General features: G+C 42.4%; 1 protein-coding gene across 1 annotated transcript in view; it reads right to left on the reverse strand.

The window, feature by feature from the left end:
• Window positions 1–18206, reverse strand: part of DNAH11 (dynein axonemal heavy chain 11) — a 323685-nt gene that overhangs the window by 280868 nt on the left and 24611 nt on the right. The window contains exons 7-9 of the mRNA XM_004604267.2: window positions 16529–16762; window positions 13922–14089; window positions 4505–4621 (exon numbers count right to left, since the gene is read on the reverse strand). Coding sequence (XP_004604324.2) covers window positions 4505–4621; window positions 13922–14089; window positions 16529–16762 — 519 coding nt within the window. The remainder of the gene's footprint in view (window positions 1–4504; window positions 4622–13921; window positions 14090–16528; window positions 16763–18206) is intronic.

Raw genomic sequence — 18206 nt, forward strand, 5'->3', positions numbered from 1 at the left:
TCTCACAACAACTATTTTGTTGAGTTTTAACTTCATGTTAAAATTCAAAAGAAAACACTACCTCATGGACTTAATCTAGAAGTATATAGTAGCAGGAAAACACTTTGTCTCACACCCTTTCCTTCAAACACTTCCATTAACCACAATAGAAAAATACCAAAAGCTTCCTAGCAACATCACCCCTCGCCAGCCCGAAGAGCTTAGTAGGACTTCAAGTGCCAAGGAGCAAAGACAGGGAGAAACCTGATATTGGGGGAGATTGTGAAACCAGAAAGTAGAATTAGGAAAAGAATTAGCCTCTCAGGCAGCATAAATTATCATAATTTTTCATTACCAAAGGAGAAGAATAAAGGTCACTTACCTTAAGCTTTTCACCGTCTAGGTGAACTAAGATCTATCACATGACGGGCACAGATGCCCTGGTCCTTCCTTCCACTCTCAAAGTGGATTCTCAGCCCCTCACCGTCTTCTTTCCCAAGCACCCTACGGATCTGTGCACTCTGCCTTCCCTTAAGCTGCTTCTCCACCACATTATGTACTACGGTCTCACAGATTTTCCAAGGTTCACCCCTTTCAAAGATTTTTTTCATTGGCATGTGAATTTTATAGTTTTCAATTATAGTCTAAAGATACTTCTTTTCTGGTGGCGTGGAAGGGGGTACCCCAAGCTGTACTCTGAAGTCTTCAGAGATGCTCCCCGAGATTCCCAATCAACTCAGCTGTGGTTCAGTATCAAGGCCAGAGGAGGAGATGCAGCCCTGCATCTCCGACTCTGGAGTGTCGGGTTACTCCACTGGTGCTGAGGGCTTCAAGGCCAGACCAGTGATGCTCAGGACACCACGTGATGCCCAGGATGGAACCTCAGCAACATGTAAGGCATGAGTCTTTACCCCCTGAACTACCTCCCTGACCCCTAAAAACTCTGGCCCCTTTCTTTTGTCTCACATATTTCAGTAGACCTTCACCTAAACCCCACATAAATATCAGAGAACCATCCAGTAGTATTTGGTTGTGTTGTTTTAGTGAGGACCAACACCATTGGCTTTCAAGACATTATATACAAAAGAAGAAGAGTGTTTGATTCCAGGGATCAAACATCCCTCGTTCCTCCGCTTTTCCTTCACTAAGAGCACTTCCGAGAACAGTCTAAGCATATTCCCTGAGATACACCAGGAGGCCACAGCTCATCATCACTAGTTTTCTATGGTAGAAATCATTTTTTTCCTCAATGTGCCCCCACTCTCCATGCTTGTACATGCATGCGCGCGCGCGCGCACACACACACACACACACACACACACACACATATATACATATATATATGTGTATATATATATATACACTTTTTGCCCTCCTTGCTCCTCTTCCTGCAATTTTCCCTCCCTGTGATGTCATCTGAGATTTCCGACTCCCTAGCCCTCCTACCAGCACTAAGGAAGTGCTTGCCTTGCACAGGGCCCTGCAGAAGGTTATCTAAATAGAACAAAAATGACACCCCTGCAGAGCAGATCAGGGCAGGGCTCATCCCTTATTTTCCAGTAACTAGGGTTCAGATTAGGTGGGAAGTTAAAGAAAAACCCACATTACAACATGAGGTAAAATTGTTTAGAAAAAAAAGTAACAGGTATCTACTAAAAGAAAATACACACAATAATTGCACTAAAAGAGACTTGAAAGGTAGAAGCATCTGTCATTGAGCTTTCATTCTACCTTTTCTCTCTAGTTATTGGCAAAGTTATGAAAGTAACAGAGAATATGGGGCTGGAACCATAGCACAGCAAGTAGGGCATTTGCCATGCACGCAGCCAACCTGAGTTCCATTCCCAGCATTCTATATGGTCTCCCGAGCACCGCCAGGAGTAATTCCTGAGTGCATGTGCCAGGAGTAATTGCTGTGCAGCGCCGGGTGTAACCCAAAAAGCAAAAAATAAATTAATCAATTTTTAAAAATTAAACAAAACAAATCACTAAAATGCTATCAAATTGTTATAAAAGATGAATATTTATAATTCGCTTCTAAATAAAAAAACAAAATGGTATTTTTTCCCCAGCAGTGCCACTTTTTTCGCATTTACCCCAAGAGTCAAAGTACTCCAGAAAAGACATCTGCATTCCTATGTTCCCTGCAGCACTATTCATGATAGCCCACAACCCAGGTGTCCAGGAACAAGTGACTGGATAAAGGAACTATGATACATATACACAGTGGAATACTATTTGGCTGTGAAAAAAAGAAAATCATGCAATTTGTTGTTACATGGATGGGTCTGGAATATGCTGAGTGAAGCTAGTCAGAAGGAATATATATATGTACACACATATACATACACATATATATGGGAATAACAAATTCCCAAAGGCAACAGATTGAGAAGCGGTATTCAGTAGGAAGCTTAATATGGGGAAAATAGGGGGTGAGGATGAGGGGAAACACTGGGACAATGGAGGTCAGAAGTGGAAACTCAGTGGAGTGTATGGTGCTGTAATGTCTTACAGATAAAATACCATCAACAGTACTGTAAATCATAGTGCCTTAAGTGAAATTTTAAATTAAAGTTATTTCTGTAAAAAAGAGAAATATGTAAGTATATCTAAAGAAAAAGTTGTGGCAAGATTAATCATAATAGTAATTTCTGAGAGATGAGATTGCAGGTGGTTTTATTTTATAATAACAGCCTACTGTTTTGGTCTCAATGGCTGCTACTCATTTTATACTCAATGGGAGTATAAAATGAGGCCCCCATAGCCATGCCACCGGATTCCACACCAGGCTGTTTTCACTCGGGGTGTCCCAGAGGGGGGCAGGTGAGAACCCTCTCCACCCCAAGGGATCCAGCCCTGGCAGCCAACCTCCACTACCCAACTGCCACCACGCTCCAGGCCGCTTTCCAGACACATTATAAGACACTTCCTACCCATTTCCCATAATTACCACACCATATTTGATGGAGTTCGCACAGTAGGCAACAAATCATAGAGTACCTCTCCCCCCTCCCCCTCCTCTCTCTCCCTCCCTCCCTCCCCCCTCTCCCCCCTCCCCCTCTGCCCCTCCTCTCTCTCTCTCTTCCTCTCTCTCTTCCTCTCTCTCTCTCTCTCGTAATGATAGGTTCTCATTCCCCTGACCCTAAAAGACCCTCTAATTGTTGAGTAAGGAGAGGCTGCTAAAATCTCAGGGCTGGGAGGAATAGAGACGTTACTGGAGCTCACTTGAGTAAATCGACAAACAACAAGATGACAGTGATACAGTATGATACTGTTTTGGGTAGCGCTATCTTTGTCTCATCCAATAACTCTGGAAAAGCAAAACTCTATGAGCCCCGCAAATTATCCAGGTTAAAAGGCTGTACTGGGGTCAGAGCCACTTAATAGCTTTGCCAGCATCACTGTATCGCCACCAAATTCACTCGAAGGTCAAACAAAACTCTTATGTAAGCCTGCTGCCCGACTGCCCCACAGTGCCACTGTCAACCAACTGTCCCCGTTATCCTTCAGCTGGGTTTCCTCTGCTATGGAAGCCTAAATTTCTCTTTGGGATGTCACTTAAGCTGGAGCAATAGCACAGTGGTAGGGCGTTCGCCTTGCACGTGGCCAACCGGATTTGATTCCTCTGCCCCTCTTGGAGAGCCCGGGAAGCTACCGAGAGTATCTCACCTGCACGGCAGAGCCTGGCAAGCTACCCATGACATATTCAACATGCCAAAAACAGTAACAAACAAATCTCACAATGGAGACGTTATTGGTGCCCGCTTGAGCAAATCGATGAGCAACGGGATAACAGTGACTGTGACAGTGATGTCACTTAAATTTATATTTGTCGTGTGATTCTCTTCTTAGAAAAGCAAGTTTTGTATGGCACGTCTGCTCCCCATACCTTTGGCTTCCTGCTTGGGAGGCCCAACAAGACATTTAAGGACATGCAACTCTTATTAACATCTTGCATCAAAGCTATTACAAACACACGTTCCGGTTTTAACATCTCTGAAACTGAATGGCATTATATAATCAATGGCATCAGCATTTGGGGGCAGTGTTTGTCCTTACTAACACAAAATAAGGGTGTGTTGGATAAGCTCTGGTGTCATTTGTCTGAAGGAAAATACAAAAGGTTATTTGTTTCATCTGGGGTGATGAAGAGGGCAGACACATGAACCCAAAGTACATAAGCAATGGCAAAACAGAAACACTTGAATTAATAGGTGTTTTTCACTTCTCACTGTGGTTCAATTTTGAATCAGTATTCACAGGTCATGCGAATTTTGCTCTTAAGAGAGCTAAAACACGGAAGGCACAAACAAACCATCAGGCAAATGTCCTGCTATTGACCCGGTGCAAAGCAAGCTTCATTATTCATTACCGCAGTACGCACAGTTTATAATTCAGGGAGCTGAATTTAAAGTGAATGCACCTAGTTAATAGTTTACCAGGCTAGAAGGGAAATGTCTTTACTCTTTTCATATCAGGTTCCCTTGTGAAACATTCTTACATTGGTTTCAGTAGAACTAACCTTAAAGGCAGATTCCAAACCACTGCAGTTAAGAAAACCTTCACAAAGAGTGGTTCCGAGCCTTCGATCAAAATCCAAAGTTTGGGCCTTAAATGTACCGTAATCACTTTCAAATTCCTGCAAGAGTCAAAATAAAACCTGAATTTATGTGGAAGAACACGAGAGTGAACACAGCAAGCGCAGAAGCACAGAAGCACATTCCCTTCTCAGAATAAGACGATTCCTCTCCTCCACCCCCTTACACCCCCCTAACCCCCCACCCAGGATCCAGAAAAGAGCAGGACACACTGCATCTGTTGAAGCAACAGCCTTGGCAGTAGCGCTGGACCCTGAAGTTTGCACAATTCCTTCAACTACTTGGGACCCCAGTCTCAGCACATCGTCCTCCTAACCCCCAATCTATTATGATTTTAAACAAAAACGCAAAGCTTTGTGGAGAGAAGGCTTTCATGATGATGTTAAGGTATCCATCAATGCACACAAGAAACTTGGTTTTGCTTTGCTTTGTTTGTGGAGCATAGACCAAGCCAGAACCCTTTCTTTAGGTGTGAAATGAAATCCACACATCTGGAAGAAAGCATGAGCAGTGATCCAGCTGCAGCAAAACATGCTGACATGTCCCCCAGCTTCTTATTAACGTGCTATGAACAGCTCCCAGTTTCCTCCCCAATACGTAGCCATCCACTCCCATACTGAAGAAGGAAATGGGGGAGGAGTAACTGTTCTGTTCATAGCAATGCGATTCACAGCCAGGAGAGAAGCACTCCCCAAAATTCAGAAACACTTCAGACTCCCAAGCCTGAGCACCTCACATATTTGTTTATTGCTTCCTCCATAAATGAAGCCTCCACCAATTAATAACAGTGATAATGACATTGACACCGAAGACATATTGTGCTCAACGCTAAACACCTCGCATTATTAACTCAATCTCCACAATGATATTGCTATGTAGGTCATATTTTCTTTCTTTCTTACAGGTGACACAACTGCCTGCTGAGAAAGACAAAATGATTCGCTCACAGTTAACACCAGTCATAAATGGAAGCACAACAATTCAAGCCGGGAAAGGTGGCTCCAGCACCTACACTACCCAGGAAGCTTCTTGGGGGTTGCACAGAAGGTCCAGGGGTTAAGGCACTTGTCTTGTTGCACTTGCCTAGGTTCAGTCCCCAGCACCCTCAGGAGTGATCTCTGAGAACTGCCAGCTATGGCCCCTGAACAAAAAAAAACAAGCTCAAACAAAACAAAAAAATTCCTTGGAGGAGGAATGCACCTCAGGCTCAATGTAATACCCTGAAAAATCAGAGCAGCCAAGTGCTAGCCAGCGTTGTCCTCTTTCACTGCTGTGTTTGGAATCAAGAGGACATCTCCACTTCCTTCAACCTACAGCCAAGGGGTCCCTTCCTTCATGGGTCACTAACCTGAAGAAGTAAACACACGCTCCTAACAAGCTGAAACAAGCCTAACCTAGCACGTATCTTGGTGTGACAACAAAGGCCGCACCCTGGAGAACGTTTAGTACAGAGCTCATAATCTTCCCAAGCGGAAGCCTCCACGTCTCCAGCAGAAGCTTCCAGAGTCTCCTAGAAACCTCTTTTTTCTCCATCCTCAGCTCAAGGTCAGAGGTACTGCAGGTCTTCTCCCCAAGCATCAGATTCACCAAGAATAGCTGGGATACCTCTGATGTGCACCTATAAATCTGCTCCTCTCTGAGAAAGTGTGGCATTTCCTGGACTCCCTTTTTGTTTTGGCTAACTGCAATCTTTTCCCTTCATTGCCACTAAATAACCAGGTTTACATTGACGTGAGTTGGGCTGCATTCAAAAGAGTAGTTACGTGCTAGAGAGCTGCTACATGGTAAAGGCACTTAACTTCTATGTTTCTGACCCAGGTTCAAATCTTCAGCATCACTTATGGTCCCCCGAGTTCCGTCAGGGTTCACTCCTGAGCAGAGGGCCAGGAACAGCCTCTGAGCATGGCTGGGTGTGGCCCGCCCAAACCAAAACAAAACCAAAAATGTGGTTTGATGCCTGATTTTCCCCCTCTTCTAATGCAAAACTAGAAAAGTATTTTCTTTATAACAGTGTCTGCCCAAGTCATAGAGCAAATCAGGAGAATATTAGAACACTGCAAACTCTGCTACAAAAAAAAATCAATGAGATAAAAGCCTATGCTGAATGTCCTCAAGATAATAGCCACCCATGGGTCCTGGACCAATCAGCTCAACTATCTCCAGGACACATCCATAAATCTCTCTCTCGCCAGGCATCACCCTACCCAGATAACTATCTAGATTCCAACAAGCCACTTTCTTTACTTCTTTCTTCTGTTCTTTCTGACTCAATCACCAACCTACTATCTGAAAGTTTTCTAAAAGGACCTGAAAAATAATCAAGCAGGTGAGGCACTTGGCCTTGCATGCACCCTACTCAAACTTCAATACCCTGAACCCCACATGCCCGATCCCCCCCAGTCTGCCAGGATTGATCCCTGAATGCTGAGTCAGAAGTAAGTCTTGAGTATCACCAAGTGTGGCCTTCTCCAAAATAATCGGTCAATTTATCTATATATCATGAATTATTCAAAACAGTTTTGAACAATTCAAAAAAGTTTCTAGAATGAACATAATTAAAAGTGTTTTTAAAAGATGTCTAAGACAGAAATCTTACATCACTCAGAATTGCTTCAGCAATAGCACAGTGGATAGGGTGTTTGCCTTGCATGCGGCTGACCCGGGTTCGATTGCTCCATCCCTTTCGGAGAGCCTGGCATACTGTTTCTACAGTGGAAAATGAATCCTTCCATTTCTACCTATTCTTTGCCTCCTTAATTTTGATTTTTGTTTTTTTAGTTCTTTTTGTTGGTTCCTCTGCTCCCCTCCCTGGGAGGTGTCCCTTGCCAAATGCTCTGTTAGGACCGTCCTTTTCACACCTAGCATTGAGCACACATTTAGCTGCCTGCTGGCTTCTCCCTTGGACATGAAGCTGGGTGTGTATAACAGGCCAGACAGGCCTCTTGTTTTTCGGTTACCATACTGATGTTGAACAGGTACTTAGCACAGAGCTATTTCTTAATAAACAGTTGACTGAAAAATGAGCAACTAAGTGAAATAAGTCAGAAAGAGAGGGACAGACATAGAAGGACTGCACTCATTTGTGGAGCATAGAATAACATCACATAAGGCTGACACCCAGTAGATACAAGGGCCAGGGGGATTGCCCCATAGCTGAAAGCCTGTTCCATGAATGGAGCGGAGAAGGCAGATGGAATAGAGAAGGGACCACTAAGAAAATGATGGCTGGAGAAACCAGTTGGGATGGGAGATGCATGCCGAAAGTAGATAATGGAGCAAACATGATGACCTCTCAGTATCTGTGTTGCAAGCTATAATGCCCAAAAGTAGAGAGAGAGTATGGGGAATATTGTCTGCCATGGAGGCAGGGGGAGGGTGGGAAAGTGTGGGTATACCCGGGATATTGGTGGTGGGGAATGTGCACTGGTGGAGGGATGGGTGTTTGATCATTTTGTGTGATTGTAATCCAAACATGAAAGCTTGTAACTATCTCACAGTGATTCAATAAAATCAAATAATAATAATAAATTTTTAAAAAAGAAAGAAAAATAAGCAACACACTATGTAGCATTCTCTATCTTGGGGGATTACCGGCATCATTACTGATGAGCAGGAAAGAAGATTCTTGCTCCCTACCCGGCCCTGTCTGGCCCACTAGCAATGGACATGGAGGCCTGGGCCCTGACTGTAAACCAGATGTGAGTCCAGGCTTTGGATGTGGCTTTTGTGTTTTGGATAATTTAGTAAGGCACAGTTTCTTCTGTGTTTGCTGGACTAGACAAACTACTGTCTACACCCATTATCTCCCACACAGCTGCCCCTTTCTTGAAAAGGAGTCAGCTTTTATTTGAACATTTTGCGTCTGTGTTTATTGGTTCCCAGTAAATGCAGCTCCAAATATGTTACATCAGGCAACAAGAAAAGTCAGGGAACTCATCACCATGTTACCTCTTGGATTCTATTTTTTACCTTTCGTGGGTCTTTTTACATATATTTCAATATGACGATCAGTGTTTTGGCTATACTTAGTAAAATGCACAGGGGGAAAAGCATATCCACTCTATCTTCCTGGAAGCAGAAGTCTTTAAGTGCATTGTTAAGCAATGATCAGCATTACTCTCACATTTAAAAATAAACAGTTCATGATTTGAATGGAATAATATCCCTTTTCAAAAAATAGGCATTTCTACAGTAGTAATACAGAATGACTGCCTAAATGTGAAGTGATACCACAAGGTATCAATGATGTATAGAGGATGCTGTTTGTACAAAGAATAGAATACAAAAGGAAATATGCATGTACTAGTACATTCAGTAATGAGTAGCTCTGGAACTAAATTATACGGTCTAAGAAAGTCAGAATGGCAGGCGCCACTGAGAAGGAAAAATGGAAAATGAAAGGAAGATACTGAATTTATAAGGAGACCACATTTTTGCATGTCACCCTTCCAAAATGAAGTCGTATTTTTAAATTATAAACTTTATCTTAAAAATAAAATAATCAGGTAAAACAGATGAAAATCCAGCGGATAGCTAATCAGGACTCTATAGAGCTAAAATTAGAAAACACTACCTATAGTAATAACAAAAGAACAGTTTAATAGACTAGAAGAAAGCAGGGGACTAATTATAGAAACTGGGGGTAGGGGGCCAGAAAGACAAATCCTGTAGCACTATAGCACTGTCCACTGTTTATCGATTTGCTCGAGCAGGCACTAGTAACGGCTCCATTTTGAGACTTGTTGTTACTGTTTTTGGCATATCGAATACGCCACAGGTAGCTTGCCAGGATCTGCTGTGTCGGTGGGATACTTTCAGTAGCTTGCCAGGCTCTCTGAGAGGGACGGAGGAATCGAACCCGGGTTGGCCACATGCAAGGTAAACACTCTACCTGCTGTGCTATCACTCCAGTCCAGACAAAGCCTACGGTAGGTTAACTACTTCAAAAATATATTTTAGATTCTGGTATCCCAACTCAGGCTAGATACCCAGACAAGCCATCCTACTGAAAACTGGAGGACAAAGGAAAACCGTATCTTGGGGATACTCCAGCTCAGGGTGCAGATTTTCCAAATGCCCTAGAAGAAATAATTCCCTTCATTTCCACGAAGGATACAGCCAGGCAGCAGGAGAAAGGCACAGCAGAAATGCTGGCAGGAGGCTGAGATCTCAGAATGGAAGTCTTTGCACACTCCTGGGAACTGTGGAATCTCAGCTAATTCACTTCATCTCATTTGATCATGGAGCACACATATGCTCGGGATTACAGTGAGACTCAAACAGGAACATGTGCAGGTCTGCCAGTTCCGGTTAGGAAACTATTCTGTGATCCTAACAGAAGCTACCTCAGCCAAGGATTTTCTCTCATGCTTCATTCCCCACCATCTGGGAAAATGTACAGAACCAAGTCATGTCAGCAATCATTGCCATTACTGTCGCATCTACAATCACTGGACCAGCAGTTAAACATAAATAAGAAAGCAAGTCAAATCCCATAATTGTCTAGTTCTCAAATAGTTAAAGAAAATACTGAAAGAAACTTTTGCTTTTAGTATTAATAACTGGGGCTGGAGCGATAGCACAACAGATAGGGCATTCGCCTTTCATGCGGCCGACCCATGTTCCATTCCTCTGCACCTCTCAGAGAGCCCGGCAAGCTAATGAGAGTATCTCCCCACATGGCAGAGCCTGGAAAGCTCCCTGTGGTGTATTTGATGTGCCAAAAACGGTAACAAGTCTCATTGAGCAAATCGATGAGCAATGGGATGACAGTGACAGTGTGACAGTGATTAATAACTGAGACTCCCCAGGGGCTGGAGAGAGTATAATGGAAATTGATCTTGCCTTTCACCCTACTCACCTGGGTTCAATCCCTGGCACCCCATATGGTCTCCCAAGGCCTTCCAAGAGAGATCCCTGAGCAGGGTGCCATGGGTTAACACCGAGCACAGCCAGATGTTGCCCCAAAAGTAAAACAAATAAAGAAATAACAAAAAAATTAAAATTAAGACTCCCTAATTATGCATAACATATTTATCTATACCTGAGATAACCCCCATGTACTATAAATCAAAGTCTTCTCAGATCTCTTGCTATATCAATAAAAGTCTAATGTCTAGCGAATAGACTTGAAATTGATGGAACATAAAACATCTTTTCCATAAGCAGATTACTAGCAACTCTTATCTTTGATTTACTGAAACATATTTAAGCCATTCCAAGAGGATTGAGCTTAGATAGGAAGCAGGCATCAGGAGAGGAAGGGCTAAGATGTGGGCTTGTGCTGTGTGAATACTCCTGCTTTATTATACTAGAGTGAAAGTATTTTGTTAAAATATGTGCTGCAGCACTGTCTCCCATTGTTCATCAATTTGCAGGCACCAGTAACATCTCCACTGTGAGACTTGTTAATACTGTTTTTGGCATATCAAATACGCCACAGGTAGCTTGCCAGGCTCTGCCATGTGGGCAGGATACTCTCAGTAGCTTGCTGGGTTCTCCAAGAAGGACGAAGGAATCAAATCTGGGTCGGCCGGGTGCAAGGCAAATGCCCTACCCGCTGTGCAATTGCTCTAGTCCTTTGTTAAAATATAGTTATGAAAATTACACACTGGGGCTGGAGAGATAGCACAGCGGGTAGGGCGTTTGCCTTGCACGCGGCCAACCCGGGTTCAATTCCCAGCATCCCATATGGTCCCCTGAGCACCGCCAGGGGTAATTCCTGAGTGCAGAGCCAGGATTAACCCCTGTGCATTGCCAGGTGTGACCCAAAAAGCAAAAAAAAAAAAAAAAAGAAAGAAAGAAAGAAAGAAAATTATACACTGATTTTTTTTTCTTTTGGACCACACCTTACAGGGACTCAGGGGACAATATGGGGGCTGGGGATCAAACCCAGGTTGACTGCATGCAAGGCAAACTCTTTGCCTGTTGAACTATCACTACCCTACCACTGATTTTATTATAAAAGCTGAGTAAAAAGAATTCATCTGAAAAATCACCAAAACAAATGGCTTACTACATAAAATTATGTAATCAACACAATGTTATGAGGAAATACTGATAACCAGGAGACATTTTGGAAAAAAAAGATCTTTTTTAGTGCAAAAACACCAATTAATTAAGTTTACAGTTAATTCTTGTTTTGACTTCAAGAAATGAGTAAAGCCAAATAGCATCAAGATACTAATTCTGGGACAAGAGAAGCAAGTGGAAGGATGAAGGGTAAGGTCAAAGGCACTTCGTTGATGTGGTTAACTTATGCCTGAAGATCAAAATAAGTACATCGTACTCATTATATTTGCAAACCTAAATGGGATTCCAGGATACAAACAACATACATATAAATATGTCAAGAACAACAGCAATTTCCATTTCTATATATTTGTGACCAGGCAGACACAGGGACAAAAATCAAAAGAACAAAAACAACCAGTACTCTCATCAAAGTGGGGACAAGTTACCCTCATTTAATGAGAATGAAAATATCAACTGGTTCAACCTTTGGAGCAAACAATGTGGACATCCTAAAAAGTTTGAAAATTTAGCATCCAAATGACACAGGAATTTCATTTCTGAGCATCCACTCCAACAGTTTCAAAACAGTGTTTTGAAACATATATATATATATATATATATATACATATATATATATAATGGTTGACCACAAGAAAAGATGAAATCATGTAATTTGCTGCTATGTGGATGTCGCTACATGGATGAGTAAAGTCAGACAGGAGAGGGACAGAGACAGAATTGTATGCCTCATATGTGAGATATAAGAAATATAGCGGGGGAATAACCCAGGGCCAAAGACAACAGAATCTGATATAGCAGGGGAATAACCAAGGGCCAAAGACAACAGAATCCAAGAAGGGGTCTAGAGAACTGAGCTTTACCATGGCATGGGGCTGGAGGGGGAGACAGGGCAGGGGACTAAGACAGGGGTATCGGGGTCGGAGCGATAGCACAGCGGGTAGGGCGTTCGCCTTGCACGCGGCCAACCTGGGTTTGATCCCCGGCATCCCATATGGTCCCCCAAGCACGGCCAGGAGTAATTCATGAGTGAAAAGCCAGGAGTAACCCCTGAGCATCGCTGGGTGTGACCCAAAAAGCAAAAAAAAAAAAAAAAAAGACAGGGGTATAGCAGGCACTCTGGTGGATGGTGCGGTGCTCTAAGACTGTGTGCATGAACCCCTATCAGGAAGAGTATTGTAAGTGATGGTGCCTAAAATGAAAAAATGAATAAAAAACAAAACCACTGGCACTGCCAAGACAGTGGCATGAATGAAACCTGCCATCTTCTCTGATCTTGGTGCCCTAAAGTCCTTCCAAGTTTGAAATCAAGACTCTCCTGCTACTCAGGCACATTGTATTCCATGGGCCTTACCAGCCTCTGCTTGGGTGCCGAGAAATGCTGAAGCGAGGCTCTGTCCTCATGGAACATCTGACAAGAGCCAGAGGTCCAACATGCCTTGGGGATATGCTCAGATTATTTATCATCCAACCCTAGTTTCCTACTTTTCTACATTTAGCAAAGTCACATAGTAGTCTTTCACCATTAACTCCAATCCCATAATCTGACTACAGTTCATACGGACTAAACTGATTAATGCATTGTGTACTTACCAAGCTAATACATGGCAATGTACATTTAAGTGAATCAATTACTTGTCAAAATAGACACACAATCCTGAATAAATTCACATTCCATAAGAAACAATGAGAATGAGAATGAACTCCTCTTCCTCTTCTTCTTTTTTTTATTTGTACCCAGATTTCACTGTTCTTGACAAATCACTAAAATGAAGCTATTTTTATCCTGGATCTGCAGGTAACTTTCCGGCTACTTACATGCTGGGAGTGACAGAAAACAGAGGCAGCTCAAATCTGAAAGCCTCCTCCTCTTTCCTGAGGTTGAAAATATGAAACTATAAATAGCACTAATGAATGAGAAAAACATGAGGCCACGTGCATGTTAATAAGACATGAAAAAAATAGGGTAAAACGAAATGTTCAAGTGCATCCCATACTATCTAATGATTCAGGAAAAAGGTTCAAACATACAAGTTCCATAAATATCTAATTACCAGATAAAAATGAATTAGTGTAGAATGATCCTTGTCAATATACATAAACAAGAAACAAATCCAGACTTAAGTCTGCTAGTTTATTAGATTTTGCTCCCTGGTCTACCATTTACCAGATAAGAGAATTCAGGCAAGTCACTGAAATTCTCTTCTCCCCGAGGTTGAACTATATGATTATCATTGTGACCCAGTGCCCTTTCCTGCTTTAAAACAGCAGGAATCTATGAAAAGAAAATGCAAAGGTATAAATATTACCATGTTACAGTAGTCTGATGGGTCATATGTGCTCTGCTTGAAAACCTTACAGAGTTCCGTAAACTCTTCACTTATCTCTCGGATCTGTTCATTCAATATCGCTCCCTTGGAACCTCCAAATTCCAGTCTGTCCAGCTTTTCAAATTCCAATATGGTGACAAATATATCCTTTATAAAAACACAGAACAATGAAATCTTTTATAGCTTAAGTAGTAAGAGCATCTTCAAATTTCAAAGAAAAAAAGAAAAAACATTTTCAAACATTCAAACTTGGGGAGTCAATGGTCCTTGCATGACAGAAATGACAAATCACAAAATCCCGTTAATCACCAATTTCTCGGGCGGGCTCAGTACCATCTCATTTCGTCCTTTCCCTGAGATCTTAGAAGTCTATGATCTCTAAGTTCATAGAAGTCTATGAGCTCTTAGAAGTCTCAGCCCTCATAACAATGTTGCGCTGGGGGCTCTTCAGGGTCAGGGGAATGAGATCCAGCTTGTTACTGGATTTTGCATATGAATACAACATGGGAAGCTTGCAAGGCTGTCCCATGGGGGCAGGAAACTCTCAGAAGATTGCCAGTTTCTCCCAGAGGGAGAAGCAGGCCAAAGATATCTCGAGGCAGCATCTGACCGTGTGGAGAGGGGCCTCCAGCATGGCTGTAGCTAGGTTTCGGTGGTCCTCGGCCGCCTGGAGCTCTGCTCGGGGTGGGGAGGGAAGCTGGAGCCCATCCCCTCCAAGGGGCCCCAGGGAAGACAGCCAGACCTGTGGGCAAGAGACTCTCTGTATCACTCTTTTCTGAGAGCTTGCTTTTAAGTCTCTCTCTGGATGTTCAACTGAACAGAGAAACTGCCCATTTTAAGAATCAGAATTCCACTTCCACCTTGCTGAACATTACTTAACATTCAAATCCTAACTTACCATATCTAAACATGACTCCCTAACTAGATATCCTTCTCTCCATAAGTCAGGTGTCCAGGTAATACTCAAAACTCATTTTCAGCTGCCCATACTTTGTGGAGAATCAGCTCCCTGACTGAAAGGATACAGGACTCCAATGAAAGGGTGACACAGTTGCTCATTATTTGTACTCAGATATTAGGAGGAATTCAGGCTGATTAAAGAATCATAAGAATTTGCAAAACATGAAGCTCTACTCCTGAATGCAATTCAAGAGGCTGGAGCAGGGAGGGTGCTTGCCTTGCACATGGTCACCTGGGTTTGATCCCTGAGCATCCCATGTGGTTCCCTGAGCCTTCCAGGAGTGATTCCTGAGTACAGAGGCCACAGGAGGCACTGAATACCACATGGTATGGGGGACTACAAGAAAAATTAAATGCAATTCAAGAAAACTGGTATCTACAACAACAAAAAATTCATAGAAAAAGCTTTATGCTGGCCCCCACAAAAAAGTCGTGTCACTAGTTGAAACTTTCAAAAATGAAACAAAATCATCCCAGCCAGTTGCATACAAATACATATATGAGGGCTGGAGTGATAGCACAGCTGGTAGGGAATTTGCCTTGCATGCGGCCGACCTGGGTTCAATTCCCAGCATCCCATATAGTCCCTGGAGCACCGCCAGGAGTAATTCCTAAGTGCATGAGCAGAAGTAACCACTGTGCATCACCGGGTGCGACCCGAAAAGAAAAAAAAAGGAGTAATTATTGAGTGCAGAGCCAGGAGTCACCCCTGTGCATTGCCAGGTGTGACCCAAAAAGCAAAAAACCCCCCAAAAACGAAAAACATATATCAGTGTATGCCCTACCCACTGTGCTATCGCTCCAGCCTCTCTTTTTATTTATTTTCATAAATGTTTTAAATATTTGAGTATGCTAAATATTGAGTATGCATGGTATCTTAAATGAACAAATAAGTTTTCAAGTTTGTAATTTGTCAGTTAAACATTCAAATATAAAGCATCAAGGGTTTTATTTATAACTTCATTTGCACCTGCCTTCCAGAAACTTAGTCAAGGGTTACTTATACGCAGATTTCCTATACTCGACACAATTAAAGAACAATTAAATCAAGAAATGAACAAAAAAGAAGCCAAATGAAAGCCTTTAAAGAATCTTCAGAGGGCCTGAGTTAAAATACAGGTAGGGTGTCTGCCTTGCACACGGTGGACCAGGGTTTGATCCCCGGCATCCCATATGGTCCCCCAAGCACTGCCACTAGAAACAACCCCCAGCACTGAGATGGAATGGGCCCAGAGGACTAGAAGGCATGGCCCCCAAACAACAACAAAACTATCTCCATAGCCCTGGCCACATGGACTTCTCATAAGAATCTGCTAGCAAACTTCCCAGGTCAGAGAGAAGCCACAGGGGTCAAGACAGCTGTGTGGCATATATGTGCGATGAGACTATGACCTCCATGCATAGAGCCAGGCCCGGGGAGGGGGGGGGGATGCGGCCTGGATCTCTCCCCACCATACACCTCCAAAAATAAATGAAAAGAGGTTTCCCATCTGCACTCAGGTATCATAAACTGTTTTAGGAGTTACATAAAAGTAACAAGATTTTTTTAACCTACCTATAATATGAATTATATTTAACCTACTATAAAATAAGTTACAAGCCAAAAAATAAATAAGGAAAGAATACCTCTATTTTCATGAAACGGTCGAGCAATTTGTCAAATGTAGAAAACACCAGATGTGACTGGAAATCCCATGGTTTCAGCTCCTCCTTGCCCACAAAATGGCCTCCCAATCCTTTTCTATAGTTGAAAAAAGAGTTTTTGAAAGTATTGAAGATGTTAATGGCCACTTGAACCTTTTCTAGGGAGTCTTCAATTTCTCCTTTCAAAAGGTCTTCAGGACAAAGGTATGCTACTGCCTGGTAGAGTTAATGAGAGGAAACAATGATCAAAATATGTTTAATAATTTTTATGGAAAACAACTCACTCAGGAAACCCCCAATGAATCATTTTTAATGACAATGTCTAGAAAAGGGTACTCAATCCTAAACAAATTCCAGAAATTTAGGTGCTTCATTTCAATAATATCTTTAAATACAGTAAAACAATCTACTAAGAAGCTATAATTTCTGGACTCATATATTTTTACAATAACTGGATTTTGCTAAGCTTCACAGATCAGTTTGGATAAATATTCTTTTTTTTTTTTTGCTTTTTGGGTCACATCCGGTGATGCATAGGGGTTCCTCCTGGCTTTGCACTCAAGAATTACTCCTGATGGTGCTCAGAGGACCCTATGGAATGCTGGGAATCAAACCTGAGTTGGCGCGTGGAAGGCAAATGCCCTACCCACTGTGCTATTGCTCCAGCCCCCTTCTAAAAACATTCTTGAACATTTGTTTTTCCTTTTAAAGAAACACGAAGATAGAATCTATCAGTCACTCAATCACCCTGATTCCACTAGGACATCAATGTGGGGAAAAACTGCTCCCAAAGTAAAAAAGGGGTTTGTGACTATGGCTGGAATGCCAAGAAGACAAATTAATACAACAGGACCAAGAGATAGTATAGCAGGGAAGGCACTTACCAACCCAGGTTTAATTTTCAGCACCAAATACGTTCCCCTACACTGCCAGGAGTGATCCCTGCGCCCAGAGCCAGGAGCAAGCCCTGAGCCATGTATTGCCTCTTCCTCACAAAAACACAAACCAAGAAGAATAAATCAATCAAGAACAGTAGCAGATGGTAAAGACCTTGATAACACAGGACCCATCTAAAAGGTCACTGGAAGCCATAGCAAATGAAATAATTCACAATCAGCATTAATCTACTTCATGTTCCATTTGAATTTAAAAAGGCTGCTATGTAAAAATATGGGTCATTACCTGATGTATAAAGACTCTACCACTCACAAGTTTGATCAAGTTGGGACAGGTATTTCTCTACTCTAGATTTCAGGATTGTACTTTTATTTTTTTCCCAAAACTGAGGATACTTTTCATTTATTGTATTCCTATTTTATTTATTTATTTTTCAGGCCACACTGGGCAGTATTTCAGTATGTGTGGTGGGGGAGGGGGGAACACTGGTGTGATCCAGGATTTCCTGCATGCAAAGCATGTGTTTCAGCCCTTTCAGCTGTCTCCCTGATCCCAAGGATACTTTTTTAAAAAAAATTTATTGAATCACTGTGAGATATAGTTACAAGTTTTCATATCTGAGTTACAATCTCACAATGATCAAACACCCATTCCTCCACCAGTGCACATTCCCCACCACCAATATCCCGGGTATACAACCCCTTTCCCACTCTCCCCCTGCCTCCATGGCAGACAATATTCCCCATACTCTCTCTCTACTTTG

The sequence above is a fragment of the Sorex araneus genome, chromosome 1, assembly GCF_027595985.1.
Source record: "Sorex araneus isolate mSorAra2 chromosome 1, mSorAra2.pri, whole genome shotgun sequence".
In the NCBI taxonomy this organism is placed as follows: Eukaryota; Metazoa; Chordata; class Mammalia; order Eulipotyphla; family Soricidae; genus Sorex; species Sorex araneus.